Consider the following 24,110-nt stretch of genomic DNA (forward strand, 5'->3'; position numbering starts at 1 on the left):
GACACGAACAAGTCAACAGGACCTGACGGTTTGTCCCCGCGGTTATTAAAGAGCTTAAACAACAAATACTTCAGCCACTCACTAACATATTCAACCAGTCTGTCCAATTGAAAAATGTCACGGAAGACTGGAATATGGCGAACGTAACACCAATTTTCAAAAAGTGAGACAAAAGCGTTGCATTAAACTACAGGCCCATAAGTTTGACATCAGTGGCAGGAAAAATACTCGAAAAGATTATTAGAGACAAACTTGTTAAGTTTCTAGAAGACAATAATGTAATCTCCGACACCCAGCATGGCTTCAGAAACAAGCGCTCCTGCCTAACGAATTTATTAGACTTCTTCCAAGGTATATATAAGAACTGGGATGCGCACATCCCAGTGATGTTATATACCTGGACTTTCAGAAAGCCTTCGACAAAGTACCGCACGAGCGACTCCTTAAGAAACTGCACTCGGCGGGCATTGGAGCCAATCTGATCGCGTGGATAAGAGATTGGCTCACCGACAGAAAACAACGAGTACTACTCAACGGACAGCCTTCCGATTGGCTTCCAGTCACTAGTGGAGTGCCTCAAGGGTCAGTGCTGGGACCCATTCTCTTCATCACATATATCAACGACCTCGAAGCAGGACTGAAATCCACAATATCGAAATTTGCTGATGACACTAAGGTGGGGGGAAAGGCCCTCACAAAGACCGACTGCGAAATCATTCAGAAAGACCTCAATCACATTATCGAATGGTCGGAAAAATGGCAAATGTCCTTTAATGTTGACAAATGCAAAGTCATGCACATTGGGTCCAGAAATAGTAACCACACATACATCATGAATGGGAGACCTCTGCAAGCGATGCAGGAGGAAAAGGATCTTGGAGTCACTATCAGCAGTGACCTGAAACACGCGAATCACTGTAAAAAAGCATACAACAAAGCCAACACTATGCTCGGGTTCATAGCGAGGAACTTCGAGTGTAAAACGCCAGACGTGATGCTATCCTTGTATAATTCCATGGTAAGACCGCACCTCGAGTATGCAGTACAGTTCTGGTCTCCTAATTACAGAAAGGACATTGATTTACTGGAAAGGATTCAGCGACGCGCCACGAAAATGATACCAACCTTAAGGGCTCAACCGTACGAGGAACGACTCAAGCGACTCAATCTCTTTACATTAGAGAAAAGACGCCTACGAGGAGATATGATTCAAGTCTTCAAGTATCTGAAAAAATTCAATAACGTCGATTACTCCAATTTCTTTGAATTGCAAACCAACCTAAGAACTAGAAATAACGGTTTACCCATTCAGTCTAAGCGATGTAACACAGACATCGGAAGGAGTTTCTTTTCAAACCGAGTCATCCGTCACTGGAACAATCTTCCTTCAGAAGTAGTAAATGCGAATACTATCAACTCCTTCAAATATAGAATCGACCGTCACTTCGCTGCGTCGGGAGTAAACTGAATATTGAGTTGCTTTCATCTGCTCCTCAATATCGAGGTGCTTTCATCTACTCCTCAATGTCGAGGTGCTTTCATCTGCTCCCCAGGCCCCAGGCTGTCGAGCAGATTAAATCACCAAAGCGGGCAACCTCGTAATGAGCCAATAGGCTTTCTGTTGCCTGCGTTTCCATGTTTCCATGTTTCCATGTTTCCTACTCTTAAAGGGGCTTGACAGGGGGCAAGAATAACGGAGACTGTCCATACGCCTCCGTTATACCTGGGATGCGGACTCTTTGGCATTACAAGCGTGCAATTTAGTGCACTAAAGAACCCCGTGTGTGTGTGTGTGTGTGTGTGTGTGTGTGTGTGTGTCTCTGTGTGTGTGTGTGTGTGTGTGTGTGTGTGTGTGTGTGTGTGTGAAGAATAGAGGTTATTAAAATGAGTACACCATGGGATTATCTACAAATGGAGGTAAGGTCTTCGCCATGAACCAAACTCACGCCATGAATACAGAGGAACAATTCAACAACACCAACCAAAACAACAATAACGGAAAACAACAACGATAATAATAATATCAATAAAATAATTATCACTAATACTTCAATGATTATGTATTATTAATAATGATGATGGTAATAATAATAAAATAATAATAATAATGATAATAATAATAATAATAATAATAATAATAATAATAATAATAATAATAATAATAATAATAATAATAATAATAATAATAATAATAATAATAATAATAATAATAATAATAATAATAATAATAATAATAATAATAATAATAATAATGATAATAATAATAAATGAAAACAGAAAAATTAACGAAAGAATATTAACAAAAAACAAAATAATGAAAAAAAAAAAACTATCGCCACCCTACCTATTTGCCACACCTGCCACTGCAACACCGGGCAACAAACACGACAGCAACAAACCATCACCAGCGGTTACTCAACCACACCACGTTCCCCACATACCTGATGGCTGCATAAAAAATAAAAAAAATAAAAAAGGGCGACAAACTGAGTAGGTGCTGAGGTCATGGGTTCCTGAGGCCCAGTTTTTACGTGACCGGCTGTGTGTGCCTCCACGGACGAATGGGGGAGGCACGGTGAAGAGGAGAAATGGAGGAAGGAGGAGGAGGAGGAGGAGGAGGAGGAGGAGGAGAGGAAAGGGGCACAGCGGGACAATACTGCAACGAGGCGCTGTCACTGTGTCCCTCCTCCTCCTCCTCCTCTCCGTCCTGCCACACATTGCCTACACTATTAATAGAAAGTCATGTGTCTTGCCCCATTTCAGCTCCCCTTCTGCCCCCCGCCTCACTCCATCCCTCCCCTCCTGCCACACGACTCCCCAACCCTCGCCCCTCCCCTCCTCTGCCTCACTCCCACCCTCATGTCCTCCTTCCTCACGGCTCGTAGCGAAGTCACTGAAAGGTCATACTGAGTGCGAATTCTATCTGACACTATATGTATTTCTTTCCGGTACGCGCCTGTGTGTATTTCTGTAGGTATGTGCGTGTGTGTGTATATATGTATGTATGTATGTATGTATGTATGAATGTATGTGTCTGTCTGTCTGTCTGTATGTATGTATATATGTATGTATGGACGGATGGGTAGAGGTAGGTATGTTCACGTACGTGTGTATGTATACATGTATGTATGTGTGCAAGTGTGTATGCAAGTATGTATATCTATCTATCTATCTATCTCTATTTATCTATCTATCTATCTATCTATCTATCTATCTATCTATCTACCTATCTATCTATCTATCTATCTATCTGTCTATTTATCTATCTATCTATCTATCTATCTATCTATCTATCTATCTCTATTTATCTATCTATCTATCTATCTATCTATCTATCTATCTATCTATCTATCTATCTATATATCTATCTATCTATCTATCTATCTATCTATCTATCTATCTATCTATCTATCTATCTATCTATCTATCTATCTATCTATCTATCTATCTATCTATCTATCTCTATCTATCTATCTATCTATCTATCTATCTATCTATCTATCTATCTCTCTATCTATCTATCTATCTATCTATCTATCTATCTATCTATCTATCTATCTATCTATCTATCTATCTATCTATCTATCTATCTATCTATCTATCTATCTATCTATCTATCTATCTATCTATATCTATCTATCTATCTATCTATCTATCTATCTATCTATCTATCTATCTATATCTATATATATATATATATATATATATATATATACATATATATATATATATATATATATATATATATATATATAATTGTTATTATTGTTAATATTATTATCATAAATATCAGCATTATTATTTTAAAAATATTATGCCTATTATTACTATTAACATTACTATTATCTTTATTGTTATTTTATTATTATTATTATCATTATTATTACGATTATTATCATCATTATTATCGTCATTATTGTTATCATCATTATTATCATCATTTAGGGGAGGCAGTTCCTGAGTGGGTAGCGTGACGGCGCCGCGTCCAGGCCGACGCGGGTTCGCGTCCCGCCCTGAAGACCACCTATCACTCGGAGTCCAGATTCTCTCTCTAAAAGAGAGGGTCAATGATGAGCTCCGGGGTACAACAAAAGCCAAACAAGATGGCGCCACTATAAACATTTGCCTGCGCCATAACAGGCTGTGGCCGACTATCAAGAAAGCCTATCTGAGCAAAAGGTAGAAACGTAATAAATAAAATAAATATGATGTATGGATGGATGGAAAAATGGCTGGATTCTAATGTTTATGCATGTAGAATGTATACATATGTATGTATGTATATATGCATGTATGTAAACATGAGTTTTTGTATGTATGCTTTACATTACACAGTGTACGATGATTTTAAATAACAAAACTGAACAGAATGGAAGAGGTTTGTTGAAGAATGAAGAGTAGCCTGGGAAGATGGAGCACCATAAGTGTGTGTGTGTGTGTGTGTGTGTGTGTGTGTGTGTGTGTGTGTGCTATCTCATGGTGTGATAATGGATAAGTCCATGTAGTGAGTGAAGATTGAAGAAGTAATAACAGCAGGACAAGACAGGCTTCGGGCAGCAGCGAACACGGTTGTAAAAACGAAATTCCGCGTGATTATTGCTGGGGGTAATTAAGAGGGGGGGGGGGACAAAATCACGAGGGAATGGCAAGTCGGCGGGCTATATGGGTCGAGAATGAAAGATCTGCGCTAGAAAAGAAATATGTACACTGCCAACTCCTGCCCCCAATATAAGCATGGCCTCATATACAACTAATGCAGCAAACGAAGGAATAAATGACTGAGACTAAAAACCTTGGCGCTAAAACACCTGTGTCCATATAGTCGGCAACCGAAGGACAGAGAGAATGGCTTGATGGGTTACATTCCGGCGGCGCGTGGCGTGACCGAGCACGTTAGACAGGGCTGAGGTGACACAGGGTAAGAACATCTGATCCCGTGACCATGGCGTACACGAATAGGCTGAGGAGGGAGAACAGAACATGATGGGAGGACACCTGTAAGAGGACGAGTGGCTGCACACACACACGCAAAAAAAAACCACTAGAATAGGCCAGCGCAACTTACTAACAGTTTCCTACTTCTTAACTCCTTGGATGCGGATTTCCTACAAGAAGACATCACCAAGCTACAGGAGTGGAACAAAAAGTGGCTGCTCCAATTTAGTGAAGAAAAATGTGGTCATGCATCTTGGGAGGGGAAATCCAGCATATCAGCACCACATGGGAAACACTCCACTACCCACCACAGAGGGACAGAAAGACCTGGGAGCATATGTTACCAGGCTACCAGTGAAGGCGAAATCCGTGCCAATCGCAGCGGACGGGTTAAACTCCGTAGTATGTTGCCTTTCTCTCTATCTTTTATTGACATCTTCATGCTAACTGTTCTGAAATTCCTAGCTGCATGCCTCCACTCCTCCCGTGATCCCCCTGCCCACGGCTTTATACTCGCTCATCCCTATGCTCTTCCTCATGCAAGAGTTAACCAGCCTCTTCCTACCTAAGCTCTTTTGGTGGCATACTCTAAAACAATCTTCCTTTGTCTGTATTTCTTCCTTTCTGTGACAAGAACGCTTACAAGAGGTGAGTATCGTGACATCCCTCTAATCGAAGCTGACACTCCGTTCAACTATTACTTATGAGCGTGAGCAGCGCTTTAGTGGGGTTTGATTCTGTGTCCTTGATCTGCCTCCTCTACCGTAAGATAAGGAAAGAGGTGAAGTAGTGTTGGATACTTTATGTCAAGATCACCCCTCTGTCCTTGCCGCTCCCTTCACCCGATCGTTCATCATCGTCATCATCATCATCAGCCGCTAATAGTTCATTGGGGATAAAGGTTTTACCCACTGATAATAATTATTGAAAAATTTTGTTACTGTTGTTAGTACTATTCTTATTCTTATTCTTATTCTTATTCTTATTATTATTATTATTATTATTATTATTATTATTATTATTATTATTATTATTATTATTATTATTATTGTTATCATTATTATTATTGATATAATTGTTATCATTATTATTATTATTATTATTATTATTATTATTATTATTATTATTATTATTATTATTATTATTATTATTATCATTATTATTATTATTATTATTATTATTATTATTATTATTATTATTATTATTATTATTATTATTATTATTATTATTATTATTATTATTATTATTATTATTATTATTATTATTATTATTATTATTATTATTATTATTATTATTATTATTATCATTATTATTATTATTATTATTATTATTATTATTATTATTATTATTATTATTATTATTATTATTATTATTATTATTATTATTATTATCATTGATTAATTATTTAGTAGATAAACTATCTGCCAGATGCTAGGCAGTGTATTTATGGGCCTGGTTAAGATGCCGTGTTTGTTCATATCGAATCATATTTGCTATTGACGTTCGTAACTTGGCTGTGTTGCTTCAAGAACGGAATGGTTGTTGTTTCTAATTAAAGGGTTGTTCAAGAACTGCGTAACGCCTAAGGGGGTAGGGGGGGCTATGGTGAAATGTTAGATGTGTGGCAAGGGGGGGTGGGGGTGCAGCTATGTATTCATAACATTTTCAGACTTTGGCCAATGTTTCTTGCAAGATGTGCTTCTAGGATGACAAGAGAGAGTAATCATTATGGAACAGGCTTTTATCACATTTTAGTTTACAAGAATATGGTACTTAAAGATGTTGTGTTTTACTTTGTTTATAAATTAACTTTAAAAAAATATCACAAGCTAAAACCAGACGTCTTTCTTAGCTTTCAACTAAACTTGACAAACAATTTTGTCACCTTCCTCCTGTGTCTCTCATACTGGAGACCTCCCTCCACCTGGAAGTACAGGTGTGCCTCCCACCACTGTTGGTCTCGGGGACTCCTGTGGGCCGGTTGTGTCCACGAGCTGCTCATCGTGCCATTCAAGTTGAATCGTTTCAAGGTATAAGGTGGCACACATTAGTTCTCTCTGGCGTCATGCTGCAAGGCGTGCAGGGTGGATCTTGTAAGGAGCCTCTCATCCTCCCTTTGTGCATAACTGCCGGTGCTTGATCAACGAGACCAAGGAGGCTATGTAGAGTCCACGCCTCTGACAAATAAATTATTCTATGCAGTTCGTCTCAGAGTGACAGGCATCCATAGTCCTACGGTATGCCTTTGGAGAATTTGTGTAGGGTGGACACAGCCGCTGCATTTTCCAGTTGGACAGTAACAAACAGTGCAACAAAGTACTGTTTGAAAACAGAAAATCGTTAAAAAAATATTGTAATTTAGCTCACCTTATACCACACTTAAATTTCTAGCACGATACCTTTAAAAATGACCTTGCTGCGGGCCTTTAAATGTTTTAGAATTTATTTTGAAGTCTGTGTAAACCTGTCATCCAAAATCCTGTCACATATTTTGTTGTATTTCCTGTTTTTTTTTAATATTATTTTGTAAGAATTCTTCTACGTCTGGCAGTCATGTCGCTCTGCAGAGGGAGCCAGGAGGAAGTTAGTGACGGGATGTGACGAGTGGAAGGTGGTTCTGCGTGTTGAAGAGGTCCAACAGTTCCTCCAATATCCCAAAAGTGTCTAAGAACGAAGAAAGAAAGCGTGGAATGCTCAGGAAAATATAGTAAAATGATGTATGATGTGGATATATGACTGTATATGCTGATGTTTGCTGGCAGGGTTATTTTTCACTTTCAGTAGGCAGGGCGTAAATGAATCGTACATAAAGGTATTGGGAGCGATAAAATTTCAATAACAAAAAGATGTTAGGCAAGGCAATTCAATATCTACAAAATTATTCACAGATTTTTAGAAGTTAAAAAAGGAGTGCAATAACAAAGGAGGATAGAGGGTGAATACCCTAACCTTAGATTCTTAGTCGACTAAATGATCATGAAGAAATCATAAAAAGAATAATCAAAGAACTAAACAGTGAAAGCCTGATAGTAGGTCTGAAGATGAATAGGAAAACACTGAAGGTGATGTTAAATAAACAGTTGGCTGAACAAATTATGATCTGACAGGAAACACTTGAGTAGTGGAATACACCTACCTATAGGACGAACAATTAATGCAAGTTGGGGAGGGGGTGGCCGGGTGGTCAGCGTTAGGGCGTGGTGAGCCCGTAGACCATAGGTTCGTGTCCCACCGAAACACTCTGATTTCTCAAGTCATCGCCGTGTGGCGGAAGATTACCCACATGCTGCCCAGATCTTCAATCAAACCTAACTTCAGCGACTTCGGTCAAGAGGAGCACCGGGGGGCAGCATGGGCAGAGCAAGTGTCACATATCACGGCAACCACTATAAATTAGATTCGCCTGCTCCACCAACGGGCTGGGGTCGTCCAAGAGACCCCTCTAGAAAGCCCACCGTCCAGTCTACGAAAGGAAATCAGAGAGAGGGTAGGACTGATATACTGCTTTTTAACAGCAACATGGTACTCTCCTTGAAGAGAAAGGTGTACGGCAGCACATCCTGCCAGTCCTACCATATGGTTCAGGAGCTTGGTGCCTCACAACAGATTTAGAGTGATAGCTAAGAAGTACAATAAGAGGAGTGGAGAAACAAATGCATGGCATAACATAGAGAGACAAGAAGCATTCATCATGTACTGGATAGCAGACAAAAGTTGAATACATTTCGATGACGACTGAGAATAAGAAATTGACGTGGGGAGGCTCTGTCATGCATATAACTGATAACAGATGGACAACCAAAGTAAGAGAGATGCAACCTAAATATTCTCGAAGGATGAGGTGGAGAGAAGAAAATAGAGCATTAGCTAGAACAGGATGGAGGGCTCTAACATCAGACATCAAACAGGGAGGGGAAGAACGTTGGAAAGGCCCTTATCTGGCAGTTGCGTAGTAACGCCCGAAGATTATAGTGATGACGATGAGTGATGTATATGTAATATATATATATATATATATATATATATATATATATATATATATATATATATATATATATATATATATATATATATATGTATATATATATATATATATATATATATATATATATATATATATATATATATATATATATATATATATATACAAAATACATACAAAATAATGAATATTAATAAAATTATATATATATATATATATATATATATATATATATATATATATATATATATATATATATATATATATATATATATATATATATATATATATATATATATATATATATATATATATATATATATATATATACATATAAATGTAAATATTAATAAAATCTCTCTCTCTCTCTCTCTCTCTCTCTCTCTCTCTCTATATATATATATATATATATATATATATATATGGTAGGAGTAGGTAGGAAGACACCTACCGAACAGGCGTGAGCTCCTCCCGGTCAGGATATATGGGAAGCGAGGAGGGTGCTGAAGCCCTTCAAAGACCCTTTCCATGTCCTCACTAACCGTTTCCCTTTTGTCTCATCAACACCAGAGAGCAGTTCAGCATGCTCTCAAAAGACAGTTCCTCTCTCTTTCTACACCACACTACATTCACACAACACACACCTTTTCCCAAAATTCAAAATTCAAAATGGCGAACGAAAACACCGCCTCGGAGTCCCCGCCTGGGGGGGACCATAAATTTCCCCAGAGAGGACTCCCCTTCTGGCTGCCGACTTGAGAGGTGTCCTGATAACTCCTCGAACCTCCTCCTTATCAATTTCTGCAACATTCGCGGTCTTCGTTCTAATTTTCATTCTGTGGAACACCATCTCTCCTCCTCTAAACCTCACCTTCTCTTCCTCACCGAAACACAGGTTTCTGAGGCTACTGACAGCAACCTCTACTCTATTCCCTCCTACTATCTCTATCCTAAATTTCAATCTAAAGCTGGATGTTGCGCCTACGTGCGCAACGACATCACTTGCTCTCGTGCCCACGACCTTGACTCTTCTGAATTTTCCACCATCTGGCTAAGACTTCATTGTCATTCTATTACTAAATACATCTGTGCTGTTAATCTCTCGCCCAACTCTACTAACTATGTAAAATTCTTTGACTATTTGAACTCTAAAGTGGAGCACATCTTGACTCACTCTCCCTTCGCTGAAATCTCCATCTTGGGAGATTTCAATGTTCACCACCAGCTTTGGCTTTCATCCTCTTTCACTGACCAGCCTGGTGAACAAGCCTACAAGTTTGCTCTCCTCAACGACCTAGAGCAGTTGGTTCAGCACCCTACTCGTATTCCCGACCGTCTTGGAGACAGGCCCAACATTCTAGACCTCTTCCTTACCTCTAATCCTTCTGCTTACTCTGTCAAACTGTTCTCTCCGTTGGGCTCCGTTTCGGTGAAACTTTCTCTGTTGCGCTGGACATATCGAAAGCCTTCGATAGAGTCTGGCACCAGTCTTTGCTTTCTAAACTGCCCTCTTTCGGATTCCATCCCTCTCTCTGTTCCTTTATCTCCAGTTTCCTTTCCGGCCGTTCTATCTCTGCGGTGGTAGACGGTCACTGCTCTTTCCCTAAACCTATCAATAGTGGCGTTCCACAGGGCTCTGTCCAATCAATCAATCAATCATCAATGATCTTCTTTCCATAACAAACTGTCCTGTTCACTCATACGCCGACGACTCCACTCTGCATTATTCAACTTCTTTCAATAGAAGACCCTCTCAACAGGAAGTACATGACTCCAGACTGGAGGCTGCAGAACGCTTAACCTCAGACCTTGCTATCATTTCCGATTGGGGCAGAAGGAACCTTGTGTCCTTCAATGCCTCAAAAACTCAATTTCTCCACCTATCAAATCGACACAATCTTCCAAACACCTATCCCCTATTCTTCGACAACACTCAGCTGTCACCTTCTTCAACACTAAACATCCTCGGTCTATCCTTAACTCAAAATCTCAACTGGAAACTTCATATCTCCTCTCTCGCTAAATCAGCTTCCTCGAGGTTGGACGTTCTGTATCGTCTCCGCCAGTTCTTCTCCCCCGCGCAGTTGCTGTCCATATACAGGGGCCTTGTCCGCCCTCGTATGGAGTATGCATCTCACGTGTGGGGAGGTTCCACTCACACAGCTCTTCTGGACAGAGCGGAGTCTAAGGCTCTTCGCCTCATCAGCTCTCCTCCTCCTACTGATAGTCTTCTACCTCTTAAATTCCGCCGCGATGTTGCCTCTCTTTCTATCTTCTATCGATATTTCTACGCTGACTGCTCTTCTGAACTTGCTAACTGTATGCCTCCCGCTTCCTGACCCCGCTGCACACGACTTTCTATTCATGCTCATTCCTATACTGTCCAAACCCCTTATGCAAGAGTTAACCAGCATCTTCACTCTTTCATCCCTCACGCTGGTAAACTCTGGAACAATCTTCCTTCATCCGTATTTCCTCCTGCCTACGACTTGAACTCTTTCAAAAGGAGGGTATAGGACACCTCTCCTCCCGAAATTGACCTTTCTTTCGGCCACCTCTTTTGATTCTTTTTTGGGAGCAGCGAGTAGCGGACTTTATTTTTTTTGTTTATATATATATATATATATATATATATATATATATATATATATATATATATATATATATATATATATATATATATATATATATATAGAAATTCATTTGTTATATGTGGGCCTGGAAACATCCAAATAAAGCTGAAATACAAATTGAATTTATTATAAAGTTGCTACACGAATTTACTTTCTACATAAAAAACGAACGGAGCGATCGTAACATTAATCAGTACTTCAGAAAAATATATTCCGATATTACTTTGCTAAACACAGTTGTATAATTAGGAAAAAATGTTACTAAAGGAGTAAAAAAATAATAATCTGCTGGGCAGAGTAATTCTTTCGACCTAATACATTAAAAGTTGGTATTTCTTTTGAAAATCTGGGCAGAGGGACGTCAGCTTTAAGGGACGAGACAGTCAGCCAACACAACTTAAGCAGTAACCTGGACCCAGAGACAGCTGACTGCAATACGAGATCCGAGCGAGACGGACGAGGCTGCGCACACACCTCTCCAGTAACGTGATTTTGAAGTAGTTCCTCCAATGGTAGCATACACACATGGCCCTCGCCTCACAAAGGAGTAACTATCCTGTAATCTACAATACATCAATGTAATTTTTATTTTACAAGACTTTAAAAAAATCTACATACAGGGAAAAATCTCAAGTAATTCCTGAAAAGTTTGTATCATTAAACTTATTTTGCTAATGCGGATGTCATTCACGAGTCAAGATCACCACGTGGAAGACAGTGGCAGGACAGACTGAAGGGTTCCGGACATGGCATAATACACACTTCATCCAACACCACTTCGGAAATATTGTATATGTGAATTCCCGTGTTATCCTTGGCAAACTGCATCTGCATGTTGTGCCATACAAAAAGTAATTAAAAAAGAGTTATCTTTTTTACCTACATTAATCTCATCGTAAAAAGATGTTATGGTGAACCATGAGCTCACGTGTATGTGAATGCATTGTGATTATATGGTTGCTAGATCTATATACATCTAAATGTATCTAAACCTGTCCTGAGACATACCCGCTGGCAAACCACGGCTAAGGAGTCCTGATTTCCCTGCGTCGCTCAGGTGTTCTCGGGAAGTGGTTCAGTAACTCTGGGGGAACAGTTTTGCTTGAGAGAGAGAGAGAGAGAGAGAGAGAGAATTAACATACCGATATAAAGCTTTATGAAGTCTTCTAGTTTTGTAGAACAGTTTTGTTTCACTGCTGGAAAAATAGCCTCTCTCTCTCTCTCTCTCTCTCTCTCTCTCTCTCTCTCTCTCTCTCTCTCTCTCTCTCTCTCTCTCTCTCTCTCTCTCTCTCTCTAGTACTGTAATAATAAGCTGCAACCATTAAATAATAAATTTATTGATAGCTCTTCAGCCAGACCGATGCTTCGGTAGATGTTCTTGTTCTCGTTTCACGTTTTTTTTTATTTGATTTTTATTTAATATTTAATCTATTGTTTTCTTTTCTTTCTCTGCCGCAGTGGTGAGTGGCAAGTAATGGTGGGGAAGCATCGTGCCTGGCCAATGGCCGCTCTGACGGACATACCATTTACTGGATGACCGTCACGTGCATTCAACTGTAAGTTACGGGTAGCAATGTCTTACTTCGCAGTCATGAAGAGCACACACACACACACACACACACACACACACACACACATATATCTAAGTTCAAAGGGTCACAATGATGACAACAGCGACATACAAACGTGTCCACTATAGGGCGGTGGGCGGCAGCCGCGTCAGCCACTACTGCTCCTCGCCACCCTCGGGCAGAGAGGTGTGGCGGCGTCTGCAGTGGCGGCGACCGGAGCCAAGGTCACTGTAGCACTAAAGACTTGCGTCTTCCTGGTGAGAGGGAGCGAGGGCGGTGCGCTGCTCGGCACGGAACCTGATGAAACAACCGATGTTGGGAAAAATGGATCAAGGGCACGGCAAGATGAAGCAAGAGTTGAGTATTTCTCCTCAGAGGAATCTTGGTGCTCCGAGATGGAAGCTGATGTGATGAAGAATGACTGTTGGCTGGACAGCGGGGTGAGGGTCGGAGACCGTTGCGGGGCGTTGTGGCTCGACAGCAATGGCTCACTGGCGGCGGCCAATTTGGGACTCAACCGTGACAGGGTCAGAGAATTCAAACTGAGTTTTTGATGTTCGAGTATCGAGAAAACTACACGAAAAGATAGCAGGAGGCCGGTGGGGCACCGGGTGACTTTCTGCGATGAGGCGCACAGACTGTGCCTGGACGGATGCATCGGAGAGGCCAGGGAAGGCACGCGCAGGTGTTGCGAACACGGCAGCTGCACGACGGAGTGGCGGCGGCGAAGCGCCAGAAGCTCATTGGAGCATGCATGAGGTAGGGAATATTCGACTGCGTGTAATGAAAAGTGTTGAGAGGGACTAAGAGGGAGGAGGGAGGCGTAGGGGTGTGCTGGAGGACTCGACAGCGGTGCTGCCCGACATGAAGGACCGTGAAGCAGACAACTGAACGCCAGAGGAAGATGAGTAAACCGAGCGAGAAGTATCTGACGTCGAGGTGGCGTAAAATAGGGATGAGTGCGGGGAAGAGGAGAGTGAGGGTACGAAGTTCGAGACGGTTGGAGGCGAAGAGTCACTTTCGAGGGAAGACTGAGAGGTACTGCTTTGAAATGATTTTGCTAAGGAATTAAACATTTCCACTTCATTTTCTCTGGAGTGATGAGGACAAGGAGGCGTCCCTCTTTCTTGCAGGCAAGATCTGGAGCCAGATTCCTGTGCGTCCTGAGGCAACATTCGTAACGGCTCACAGGACATACAGTTGGTGTGGACGTGACCTTTGCTTTGAACGCTGGAGCTCTGTACTTGATGACAGGAAAACCTTGTGTCTTTGGCAGCTGTTGCTAGTGCGTGGCCATGGGGCACATGCGGTGAGGTGACCATCAGCATGAACGGCGCATGAGCTGGATGCTGAGGACTGCTCGACGAAATGGAAGTTGAGGGCACCGGGGACGGCAAACCACTGCTGTGGAAGCTGGTAACTTGGTGAAGCTTGGCTGGGCCTTGAGGTAAATCTGACGAAAGGTAAAATTGATAAGATGCACTACTAATTAATACAACAGCAAGATAATGAACTAAATGCGATTATTGTAGTAACAACGCGTATACCATGCCGTATGTATGAATGACAATAAAGACAGCAGTGTGTCCTCCTGGTGTGGTCGAGGAAAGGACACGAGCACCACACCACCCGCCCCGCCTCACCTTTATAACTGAGGTCGTTTGCTCTGAGCCTCTGTAGGTGCCGGTTGTCCTCGTCACTAGGATGGGAAGAGAAAAGGTGTTACAATTAGTTTACGACAAATTATCTGAGCTGCGTCGACGCCACTGGAAGCAAACTGATTCTTGGCGGCTGTTCCCGTCCTTACACAATGGCAGGTATGTGTAACGTCGGAATATAAAATACAGATATATATGAATATAGATATTTGTTTAAGTTTACAGCTGGTAAAGCGTCATACCTGTTAAAATTAACATATAGAATTGTTATTTATCTAAATTTTTGATGTCATGCGAATGTGTTATATATGATTCCCTCCAGCCTTATTTAGAGGGAAGCATCACGTCCTTAGGGGTATGTTGAATCTTAGTTATGAACATTTTTGTTTCACCTGGCTGCCTCTGCCGACCGGCTGTGGACGAAGGACACCTCCTTCACCATCCTCTCGAACTCGGGGCTCACGTGCTGAGGACAAAGATGTCCGAGTATATAAAAATATAAATAAATAAATAATTAAATGAGTAAATAAATATGCACATATTATCATCATAAGCTCGTATCATACTGCAGGACACGACCTTTACCAAGCGTTTCTGCTAAGTTATGTCCAGTGTCTTTAATTGTTAATTTAGATGTAGATGTTCTTATATATATATATATATATATATATATATATATATTTATATATATATATATATATATATATATATATATATATATATATATATATATATATATATATATATATATATATATATATATATATATATATATATATATATATATATATATATATATATATATATATATATATATATATATATATATATATATATATATATATATATATATATATATATATATATATATATACCTCCAGGTGCCTGCTGTTCCAAGGAGGCATGGCCCTGAACGTGGGGCGTTCGTGAGGCTCGTGGATCCTAGCGCACCGCATCACGGCGACAGAAGCCGGAGGGTAGCAGCTGATCTCAGGGGGCTCCTCGTCACCAGCCACGGCTGTGAGAGGAAAAGGACGAACAGCTAATACATGCGTTGTGACTCAGGATTTTCTCGGGATAGTGTCTTGGGATAGTGTGACAGTATTTTTCTTTATGAATATCACGTTTAAGTTGTCTTGCGATCACAGTTTATTTATCTTCCCTTCCTCACGTAGTCGGGGAGTCGCCGCGCATCACCATCTCCAACAGAAGGACACCGTGGGACCACACGTCACTGCGGCTGCTGAATCTACCATTCTGCCGACTCTCAGGGCCATCCACTGGCAGATTGTCATTGCAGTCTTCTGTCATGGCACACAAAGGGAAGCATGGATGTAATTATTACTTCATCCATGGATAGATGAATCATCTCCATCTGCTGATACAAAAGGGCCTGGCATTTAATATGTACATAATAAACATTGTAATTATCTTTTCTATTCCCTCACATGGAATAAAATATAACCTGAAGGGTAATTAACTGAGTTGCTGGGAAGAGACACCTAAAAGTGAAGATAAGTATCAGTTTGTGTGTAAAAATATTCAATTATTCTTTTGTATCATAGGAAGAGGAATGCTTACGTATTTTGTAATAACTGGATTTCAGGGTCTTAGCGAGACCGAAGTCCCCGATCTTGAGCGTGAGGCTCCTGTCCGAAGACAGTTTCTGGCCGCCAAGTCGCGGTGCACCACCCCCGCCACGCCAGGTACGCCATGCCGTCAGCCGCCTGCACCGCCATCTCCAGCAGGCTCTGAAACAACAGTGATCATCACCCTCTTTGGTGTTATTTTTCCTGAAAGTTTTAGTTAACACTTTTTCGATTACCTATTTACAGAGGTAAAATTTATATATTTTTTTATACCAAGCGACGTTATAAATTGTTTTGCTGTTCCAGACAACTAAAGGTCTTCCTGAGCTCAGTATGTTTCTGCCGTAGTGAATAACTTTTCTGTGACGCGGTCTCTATTTCGTATCAGGTAATCCTTGAGGTCCTCTCCTCCATCAACTCCATCACAACGTAGAGGGAGTCGGAGTCCGAGACCACGCCCACCAGCTGCACGACGTGGTGGCAGCGGATGTCCCTGTTAAGGTGGGAAGGAAAGATAACTTATTTCTCATCTATCAACACATTGATCCTAGATGGGTAACGTTATTTTTTCTGACCGTTCAGGAAACGTGGGTCCGACGGGAACCACTGTAGAAAATGATAGGAATAGAATACCCAGCACATTTATATGGAACAGTAATATTATTGACATACAAAACATTTCCTTGTTTAATAAAAGTAAAAAAAAAAATGTTACTATATTTCGTTTTCCTAAGTATATGCAAAATATTCCTAAAAAAATATGACTGGCTTAAAATTTAAAAACGACTACAAAGGAAGAAATTAATGGAAAAAAAACTCAATAATCTATGACTACGATGGCTGCTTGTAGCAAGCAACTTTGACTGACCCCTCGCCTGCACCACAACTAAGGCACCTGGACCAAATGAAAATGACATTATTTTGCGACCTTAACTTCAGTGCCTTCGGTCAAGAGGAGCACCGGGGGCAGTAGGGGCCAAACAAGAGTCATATAATTCAGCAGCCACCGTAAATAAAATTTGACTGAGCCACTAACGGGGTGGGGTCACCCAAGAGGCCCCATAAGACAGCCTACCGGCTATAGGCAACACCTAATATATATATATATATATATATATATATATATATATATATATATATATATATATATATATATATATATATATATATATATATATATATATATATATATATATATATATATATATATATATATATATATATATATATATATATATATATATATATATATATATATATATATATATATATATATATATATATATATATATATATATATATATATATATATATATATATATATATATATATATATATATATATATATATATATATATATATATATATATATATATATATATATATATATATATATATATATATATATATATATATATATATATATATATATATATATATATATATATATATATATTTCGTGTCAGGGCCTGATGGTCCCAGCCCGTTGTGGCGCAGGCAAGTGTTTATAGTGGCGCCATCTTGCATTGGTTCATGCTGCCCCAGGCTCATTTTAATCCTAGAATCTAGAATCCGGATTGATGGGAGGCCTTCTGGAGAGCATGTGGGAAGTCTTAGGCCACTCCATCCTGGGAGATTTCAATGTTCACCACCAGCTTTGGCTTTCATCCTCTTTCACTGACCAGTCTGGTGAATAAGCCTACAAATTTGCTATCCTCAGCTATCTAGAGTAGTTGGTTCAGCACCCTACGCATATTCCCGACCGCATTGGAGATACGCCCAACATTATAAATCTCTTCCTAACTTCTAATCCTTCAGCTTACTCTACCAAACTGTTCTCTCCGTTGGTTCCTCCGATCACAACCTTACTTCAGTATTCTGTCCTATCGCTCCTGTACACCCTGTGGATCCACCGAAGAGGCGATGCTTCTGACATTTTGCTTCAGCTCGGTGGGACGACCTGAGGATGTACTTTTCCGATTTACCGTGGAATGATTACTGCTTCCAGGAGAGAGAGACCCTCTGTGTGTGCCCAGCGCATCGCTGAGGTGGAATGGTGGCACATATTCCACGTTCTTTCTCTACCCCTTATGCTATAATGCTTTGGTTTAATCACACTTGTTCTCTTGCCATCAAAGATAGAGAGGCAGCTCACAAAAGGTACCAGAGCCTTCGCACTCCCTAATCATGATCTTTACATTTCTGCCTGGAATCGTGCCAGATCTATTATCCGACTAACCAAAAACTTTTTCATTTGTAGAAAGTGCCCCAATCTTGCTTATTCTAATTCTTCCAGAGACTTCTGGCACCTAACTAAAAATATCTCCTCCAATTTCACTTCTTCATCTTTCCCTCCTCTCCTTACTCCTGACGGCAGCAACTCCGTCTCATCTATCTCTAAGGCTGAATTCTTCCCTCAAACTTTCTGTAAAACTCCATTCTTGACGATCCTGGGCATATTCCTCCTACTCATCCCCTCTGGCTCTATGTGCCCTCTCTGGTCTCAATCCTCAGAAGGCTTATGGGCCTGATGTAATGCTTCCTATTGTCCTTAAACTGTGCTTCCGTGCTGACACCCTGCCTGGTCAAACTCTTTCGCCCCAACATCTACCTTTCCTTCTGCTGGAAGTATGCCTACATACAGCCTATGCCTAAGAAGGTGATCGTTCCCATCCTTCAAATTACCGTCCTATAGCTTTACTTTCCTGCTTTCTAAAGCTTCTTTCTAAAGCTTAACCGGAAGATTCGTAAGCATCTATCGACTACTGACCTTTTATCTGGTCGCCAGTATGAGTTCCGCAACGGGCGTTCTACTGGTGATCTTATTGCTTTCTTAATTGACTCCTGGTCATCCTGTCTTAGCCGTTTTTAAACTTCCCTCTTACGGTTTCTATCCCTCTCTATGTACTTTTATCCCCAGTTTCCTTTCGGCCGTTCTATCTCTGCTGTGGTAGACGGTCACTGTTCTTTCCCTAATCCTATCAACAGCGGTGTTTCACAGTCCTATCTCCCACTCTCTTTCTGTTGTTCATTGATGATCTTCTTTCAGTAACAATCTGTCCTTTCCACTCCTATGCTGATGATTCTTTGCATTATTCAACGTCATTTAACAGAAGACCCTCCCCACAGGAATTACGTGATTCCAGAATTGAGGCTGCCGAACGCTTGACCTCAGAACTTTCTCTTATTTCCAATTGGGGTAAAAGGAACCTGGTGTCCTTTAGTGTCTCAAAAACTCAATATATCCACCAATCAACTCGACACAATATTCCATACAACTATCCCCTATTCTTCGACAACACTCAGCTGTCACATTCTAAACTAAACATCCTCGGTCTATCCTTAACTCAAAATCTTAACAGGGAACTTCACATCTCTTCTCTCGCTAAATCAGTTTCCTCGAGGTAGGGCGATCTGTATCGTCTCCGCCAGTTCATCTCCCCGCACAGAGACTGTCCATATACAGGGCCTTGTCCTCCTCTTATGGGTATGTATCTCGTGTGTGGGGTTGCTCCACACACAGCCTTGCTAGACAGATTGAAGTCAAAGGCTCTTCGTCTCATCAGCTCTCCTTCTCTTACTAGCAGGTTTCTACCTCTTAAATTCCGCCGCAATGTAGCATCTCTTTTCATCTTCTATCGATATTTTTATGCTGACTGCTCTTCTGAACTTGCTAAGTGCATGCCTCCCCATCCCGCGGCCCCGCTGCACTCGACTATCTACTCTAGCTCACCTATACTGTCCAAACCCATTATGCAAGAGTTAACCAGTATCTTCATTCTTTAATCCTTCATCTATATTTCCTCTTGCCTATGACTTGACGTTTTCAAGAGGAGAGAATCACGACACCTCTCTTTTGGCCACTTTTACTTTTATATTTTTTGCTTTAGGAGCAGCGATTAGCGGGCTTTATTTTCTCTATAACGCCAATAACGCCGGTAGGCTGTCTTGAGGGGCCTTTTGGGCGACCCCAGCCCGTTAGTCGTACAGGCAAATTTTATTTATGGCTGCCGAATTATATGACTTTGCTTGGCCAATACCCCCCGGTGCTCTTCTTGACTGAAGTCGCGGTTACCGAAGTAGCTGAAGTTAAGATTGATTGAAGATCTGAGCAGCATGTGGTTATCTTCCGCCATTCGGCGATGGTTTGAAAAATCAGCGTGTCCAGTGGGACTCGAGCCTAGAGTCCACAGGCTCACCACGTCCGCAAGCTGACCACTCAGTCACCGCCTCCCCATATATATATATATATATATATATATATATATATATATATATATATATATATATATATATATATATATATATATATATATATATATATATATATATATATATATATATATATATATATATATATATATATATATATATATATATATATATATATATATATATATATATATATATATATATATATATATATATATATATATATATATATATATATATATATATATATATATATATATATATATATATATATATATATATATATATATATATATAACAAATTATGAATTTAGAGAGCCTACTGTATATAGTCACCTCGGTTATTCACCAGATCCTGCATATCACGTACACAAGTAGTGTAAAATGTTTTTAATATGACGCTTCACAGGATAACGTATCTAATGAACGGTAACGTGAATCCAGCTGGCGTCATTCATCGTACTTTCTAAGGCATAAACATTGGTAGAGCGAGGTAACGTCTCTCAACTATAGAGTCTGAACACAAAATGCCGCCAGACGATCTCACGAGGGCAGCAAGTGACCACCCAGGAGAAAAGACAGATTTGCAAAAAGTACGACTCGCTTGAGGCCACGTGAGCCAACGTTTTTTATTAGTTTTTATATGGTAAAGAGAGCAAACCAATGGGAAAACAAAATTACACGAAATAGCCACTCAAGCAACCAACTTTTTCCAGGAGCTGTGCTTCATTTTCTTCCCCCCTAAGCTGCCTCCTTTACTGTAAAGAAAGACACGCTACTCTTAAAAAAAAAGCAAATGAAGATGCCGAAAGTATTATTCGTTTTCGTTTCCCTTCGGGAAAGAGAAGACACACAGGAAGGCGTTTCAGATTTTACCAGTGAAAAGAATGAAAAATATACAGATACTGTAAAACATTATAAAGGAAAACAAAAACCTGTTTAAGTAACTTACTGCAAGATCTCAGCCTCTTTCAGGAACCGACTGATCTCTTTGTTCGAGTCATCGTCTCTGCTGTGCGTCTTGACGGCGACCCTCCTCACGCCACCCTCGGTCCGCAGGTCACCCCGCCGCACGATTCCGAAGTGGCCATACCCCAGCGGCTGCTCGTCAAGGATGGTCAGCTTGTCGCAACCTATAATGAACTCCTCCCTGCAGAACTTGGAGAGATCCAGCCCATCTGTAAGACAAATACGACCGCTTCCTTTTACCTTCTGACTACCATCAAAAGGCAACTCAGCTTGTATTTCAATGAAACAGTTTATTCCAGAGAATACACGTCGAACGCCATTAAGATCAGTTTATTATCAAAGTTTATCGGAGAGGAGCCAAACTACTCCTAGGGAAAGCACGAACCTGGAAGCACTCATGGTTCCCTCTTGAAGCACTCAAAGTACGGGAGAATTCTTTTTTCATATGGTGGTGACTCATTGCAAGCTTTTTTTATCACCATCATTATCAGTTTTATTGAATTTTCCAAAACTCAGTCCATCTCAGGTTTTCATCTATGAATGTTTCATGTGTTTCTCGTGACTATATATCAATCCATTTTTTTAGATATATTGATAACGGGTTGACAAATAAGCAAACAAACAGACATAATTATAGTCGAACAATAACCGAAAACATTATCGCCCCCTCGCTACATAGATACAGGCGACGAAAACATCTCGATCGAACACGGCGTCTCTACTGAAATACTGTTTATTGACGCTTTGAGGAAGAAAACAAATGGAACTAGACATTGGACACTCTAACGAGTGCAAACCACCCGCTCAAAATGTGAAAATATGAAATTAAGTCTTGGGCGAGGTCCTGCTCTTTTCACCTCTCAAAACTGCCAGTTTTATTTTTAACCTCAGTGACCTTGACCTTTGACCTTTGAACTTGAAAATAGAACTTGTCATGTGAGGCCATTAGTAGTCCACCTATGAAGTTTTAACATCCTAGCTGTAATGATTCAAAAGTTATCGCGTTACACACACACACACACACAAAAAAAAATAAAAAAACAAACAAACCTATTTACACAACAGAAAACAATACCTTCCGCAAAATACTTTTGCGGGCGGAATCAAAATAAATAAGAAAATATGTGTAATAACACATGCTAACTGCATGCCTCAACCCCTCCCGCGGCTCTCTTCCCCTCCCGCTAGCTCATCCCTTTACTGTTCAAATCCCTTATGCAAGAGTTAACCTGCATCTTCATTCTTTCATCCCTTGCACTGCTTAACTCAGGAACAATCTTCCTTCATCTGTATTTCCTACTGCCTACCACTTAACTCTATCAACAAGAGAGTATCAAGACAACTCTCCACCCGAAATTGATCTCACTTTTGGCCACTCATTTAAACTTTTTTTTTATAGGGACTATTTAACGGGCTTTTTTTTACCACCCGCAAAAGAATTTTGCGGAAGGTATTGTTTTCAGCTGTGTAATTTTTTTTTTGTCTGCAACGCGATAACTTTTGAATCATTACAGCTAGGATGTTGAAACTTCATAGGTAGACTAATAATGGCCTCATGGACATTCTACAATTTTCAAGGTCAAAGGTCAAGGTCACCGAGGTCAAAAATGTATATTTTAATTTTTTCTTTGTCTGTAACGCGATAACTTTTGATCCATTACAGCTAGGATCTTGAAAGTTCATAGGTGGACTACTAATAGCCCCCACCGGACGAGTTCGATGTTCAGGACAAGGTCAAGGTCAAAGGTCACCGAGGTCAAAAATGCATATTTTTACATTTTGAGCACTCCGACCAGAGGGTGTTGGCAGCGGGCGGTTTGCACTCGTTAGAGTGTCCAATGTCTAGTTTCTCATTATTACTTTTTTACCCTTGAGCTGCTTCCTTTGTTGTAAAAAGAAAAAAAAAAGATATTTATATGAAGTTTTAAGGACAAGGAGAAACATGAAAAGAAGAAAACGACAAGAAGAGATCTACAGGAAAGTGTCGTATCAAAGGCGACACATTTCGAACAACAAAACACTGCCTCATCAATACACTTTAAACTTCTATAATCGTATATGTCGACTAAACATTTCCGGAACCTTCTGCTACAAGGCAAATTATTCCTAAGACATCAGTGGACTTTTCCTTTTTAATTGTGCCTTTACTCTGGTAATGAAGGATGAATGTTTGATGGACAAAAATCACGTATCATGATCACACAACAGCACGATTCACTGAAATTTTTTCTTTGTTATTCAAGTGTGCGTTAATCTTGTTAATTTCTTCAAACTACTTTCAGAATTATCCTTATTAGAGCCGCATACTCTAATTCTTTCCAAAATATGTCTACCATGACAGTACAGGATGACGGATTGGCGGACAAGGATTCAGTAGTAATGAGGGCAATGGACTCAACTTTTCGACAGCTCATCATGTATTTACAGTCTTCAATTTATATATATATATATATATATATATATATATATATATATATATATATATATATATATATATATATATAGAGAGAGAGAGAGAGAGAGAGAGAGAGAGAGAGAGAGAGAGAGAGAGAGATAAATAG

The 24,110-nt window shown here is 40.0% G+C and overlaps 2 protein-coding genes across 2 annotated transcripts in view; both read right to left on the reverse strand.

The window, feature by feature from the left end:
* Positions 1–13,924: 13,924 nt before the first annotated feature.
* On the reverse strand, positions 13,925–15,258 carry LOC127006423 (uncharacterized). The gene is made up of 3 exons (XM_050876375.1): positions 15,172–15,258; positions 14,765–14,820; positions 13,925–14,574 (listed from the first exon to the last, which is right to left on the reverse strand). Exons 1-3 carry the CDS (start codon positions 15,219–15,221, stop codon positions 13,925–13,927), a joined length of 756 nt encoding a protein of 251 aa, XP_050732332.1. The 5' UTR covers positions 15,222–15,258.
* A 1,494-nt stretch (positions 15,259–16,752) lies between these two features.
* The window catches only part of LOC127006424 (insulin receptor-like), an 8,465-nt gene continuing 1,107 nt past the window's right edge, over positions 16,753–24,110 (reverse strand). The window contains exons 2-3 of the mRNA XM_050876376.1: positions 21,533–21,758; positions 16,753–16,861 (exon numbers count right to left, since the gene is read on the reverse strand). Coding sequence (XP_050732333.1) covers positions 16,753–16,861; positions 21,533–21,758 — 335 coding nt within the window. The remainder of the gene's footprint in view (positions 16,862–21,532; positions 21,759–24,110) is intronic.

This window comes from Eriocheir sinensis, chromosome 32 (assembly GCF_024679095.1).
Source record: "Eriocheir sinensis breed Jianghai 21 chromosome 32, ASM2467909v1, whole genome shotgun sequence".
Classification (NCBI taxonomy): Eukaryota; Metazoa; Arthropoda; class Malacostraca; order Decapoda; family Varunidae; genus Eriocheir; species Eriocheir sinensis.

Bases quoted from the DNA above. Each gene is read 5' to 3' on its own strand.
- LOC127006423 (XM_050876375.1), bottom strand. From the start codon at position 15,221: ATGGTGAAGGAGGTGTCCTTCGTCCACAGCCGGTCGGCAGAGGCAGCC. The intron at 14,821-15,171 runs GTGAAACAAAAA...TTCCCATCCTAG, and splicing joins CGGTCGGCAGAGGCAGCCAG to TGACGAGGACAACCGGCACC. The intron at 14,575-14,764 runs GTGAGGCGGGGC...ACCTTTCGTCAG, and splicing joins AAACGACCTCAGTTATAAAG to ATTTACCTCAAGGCCCAGCC.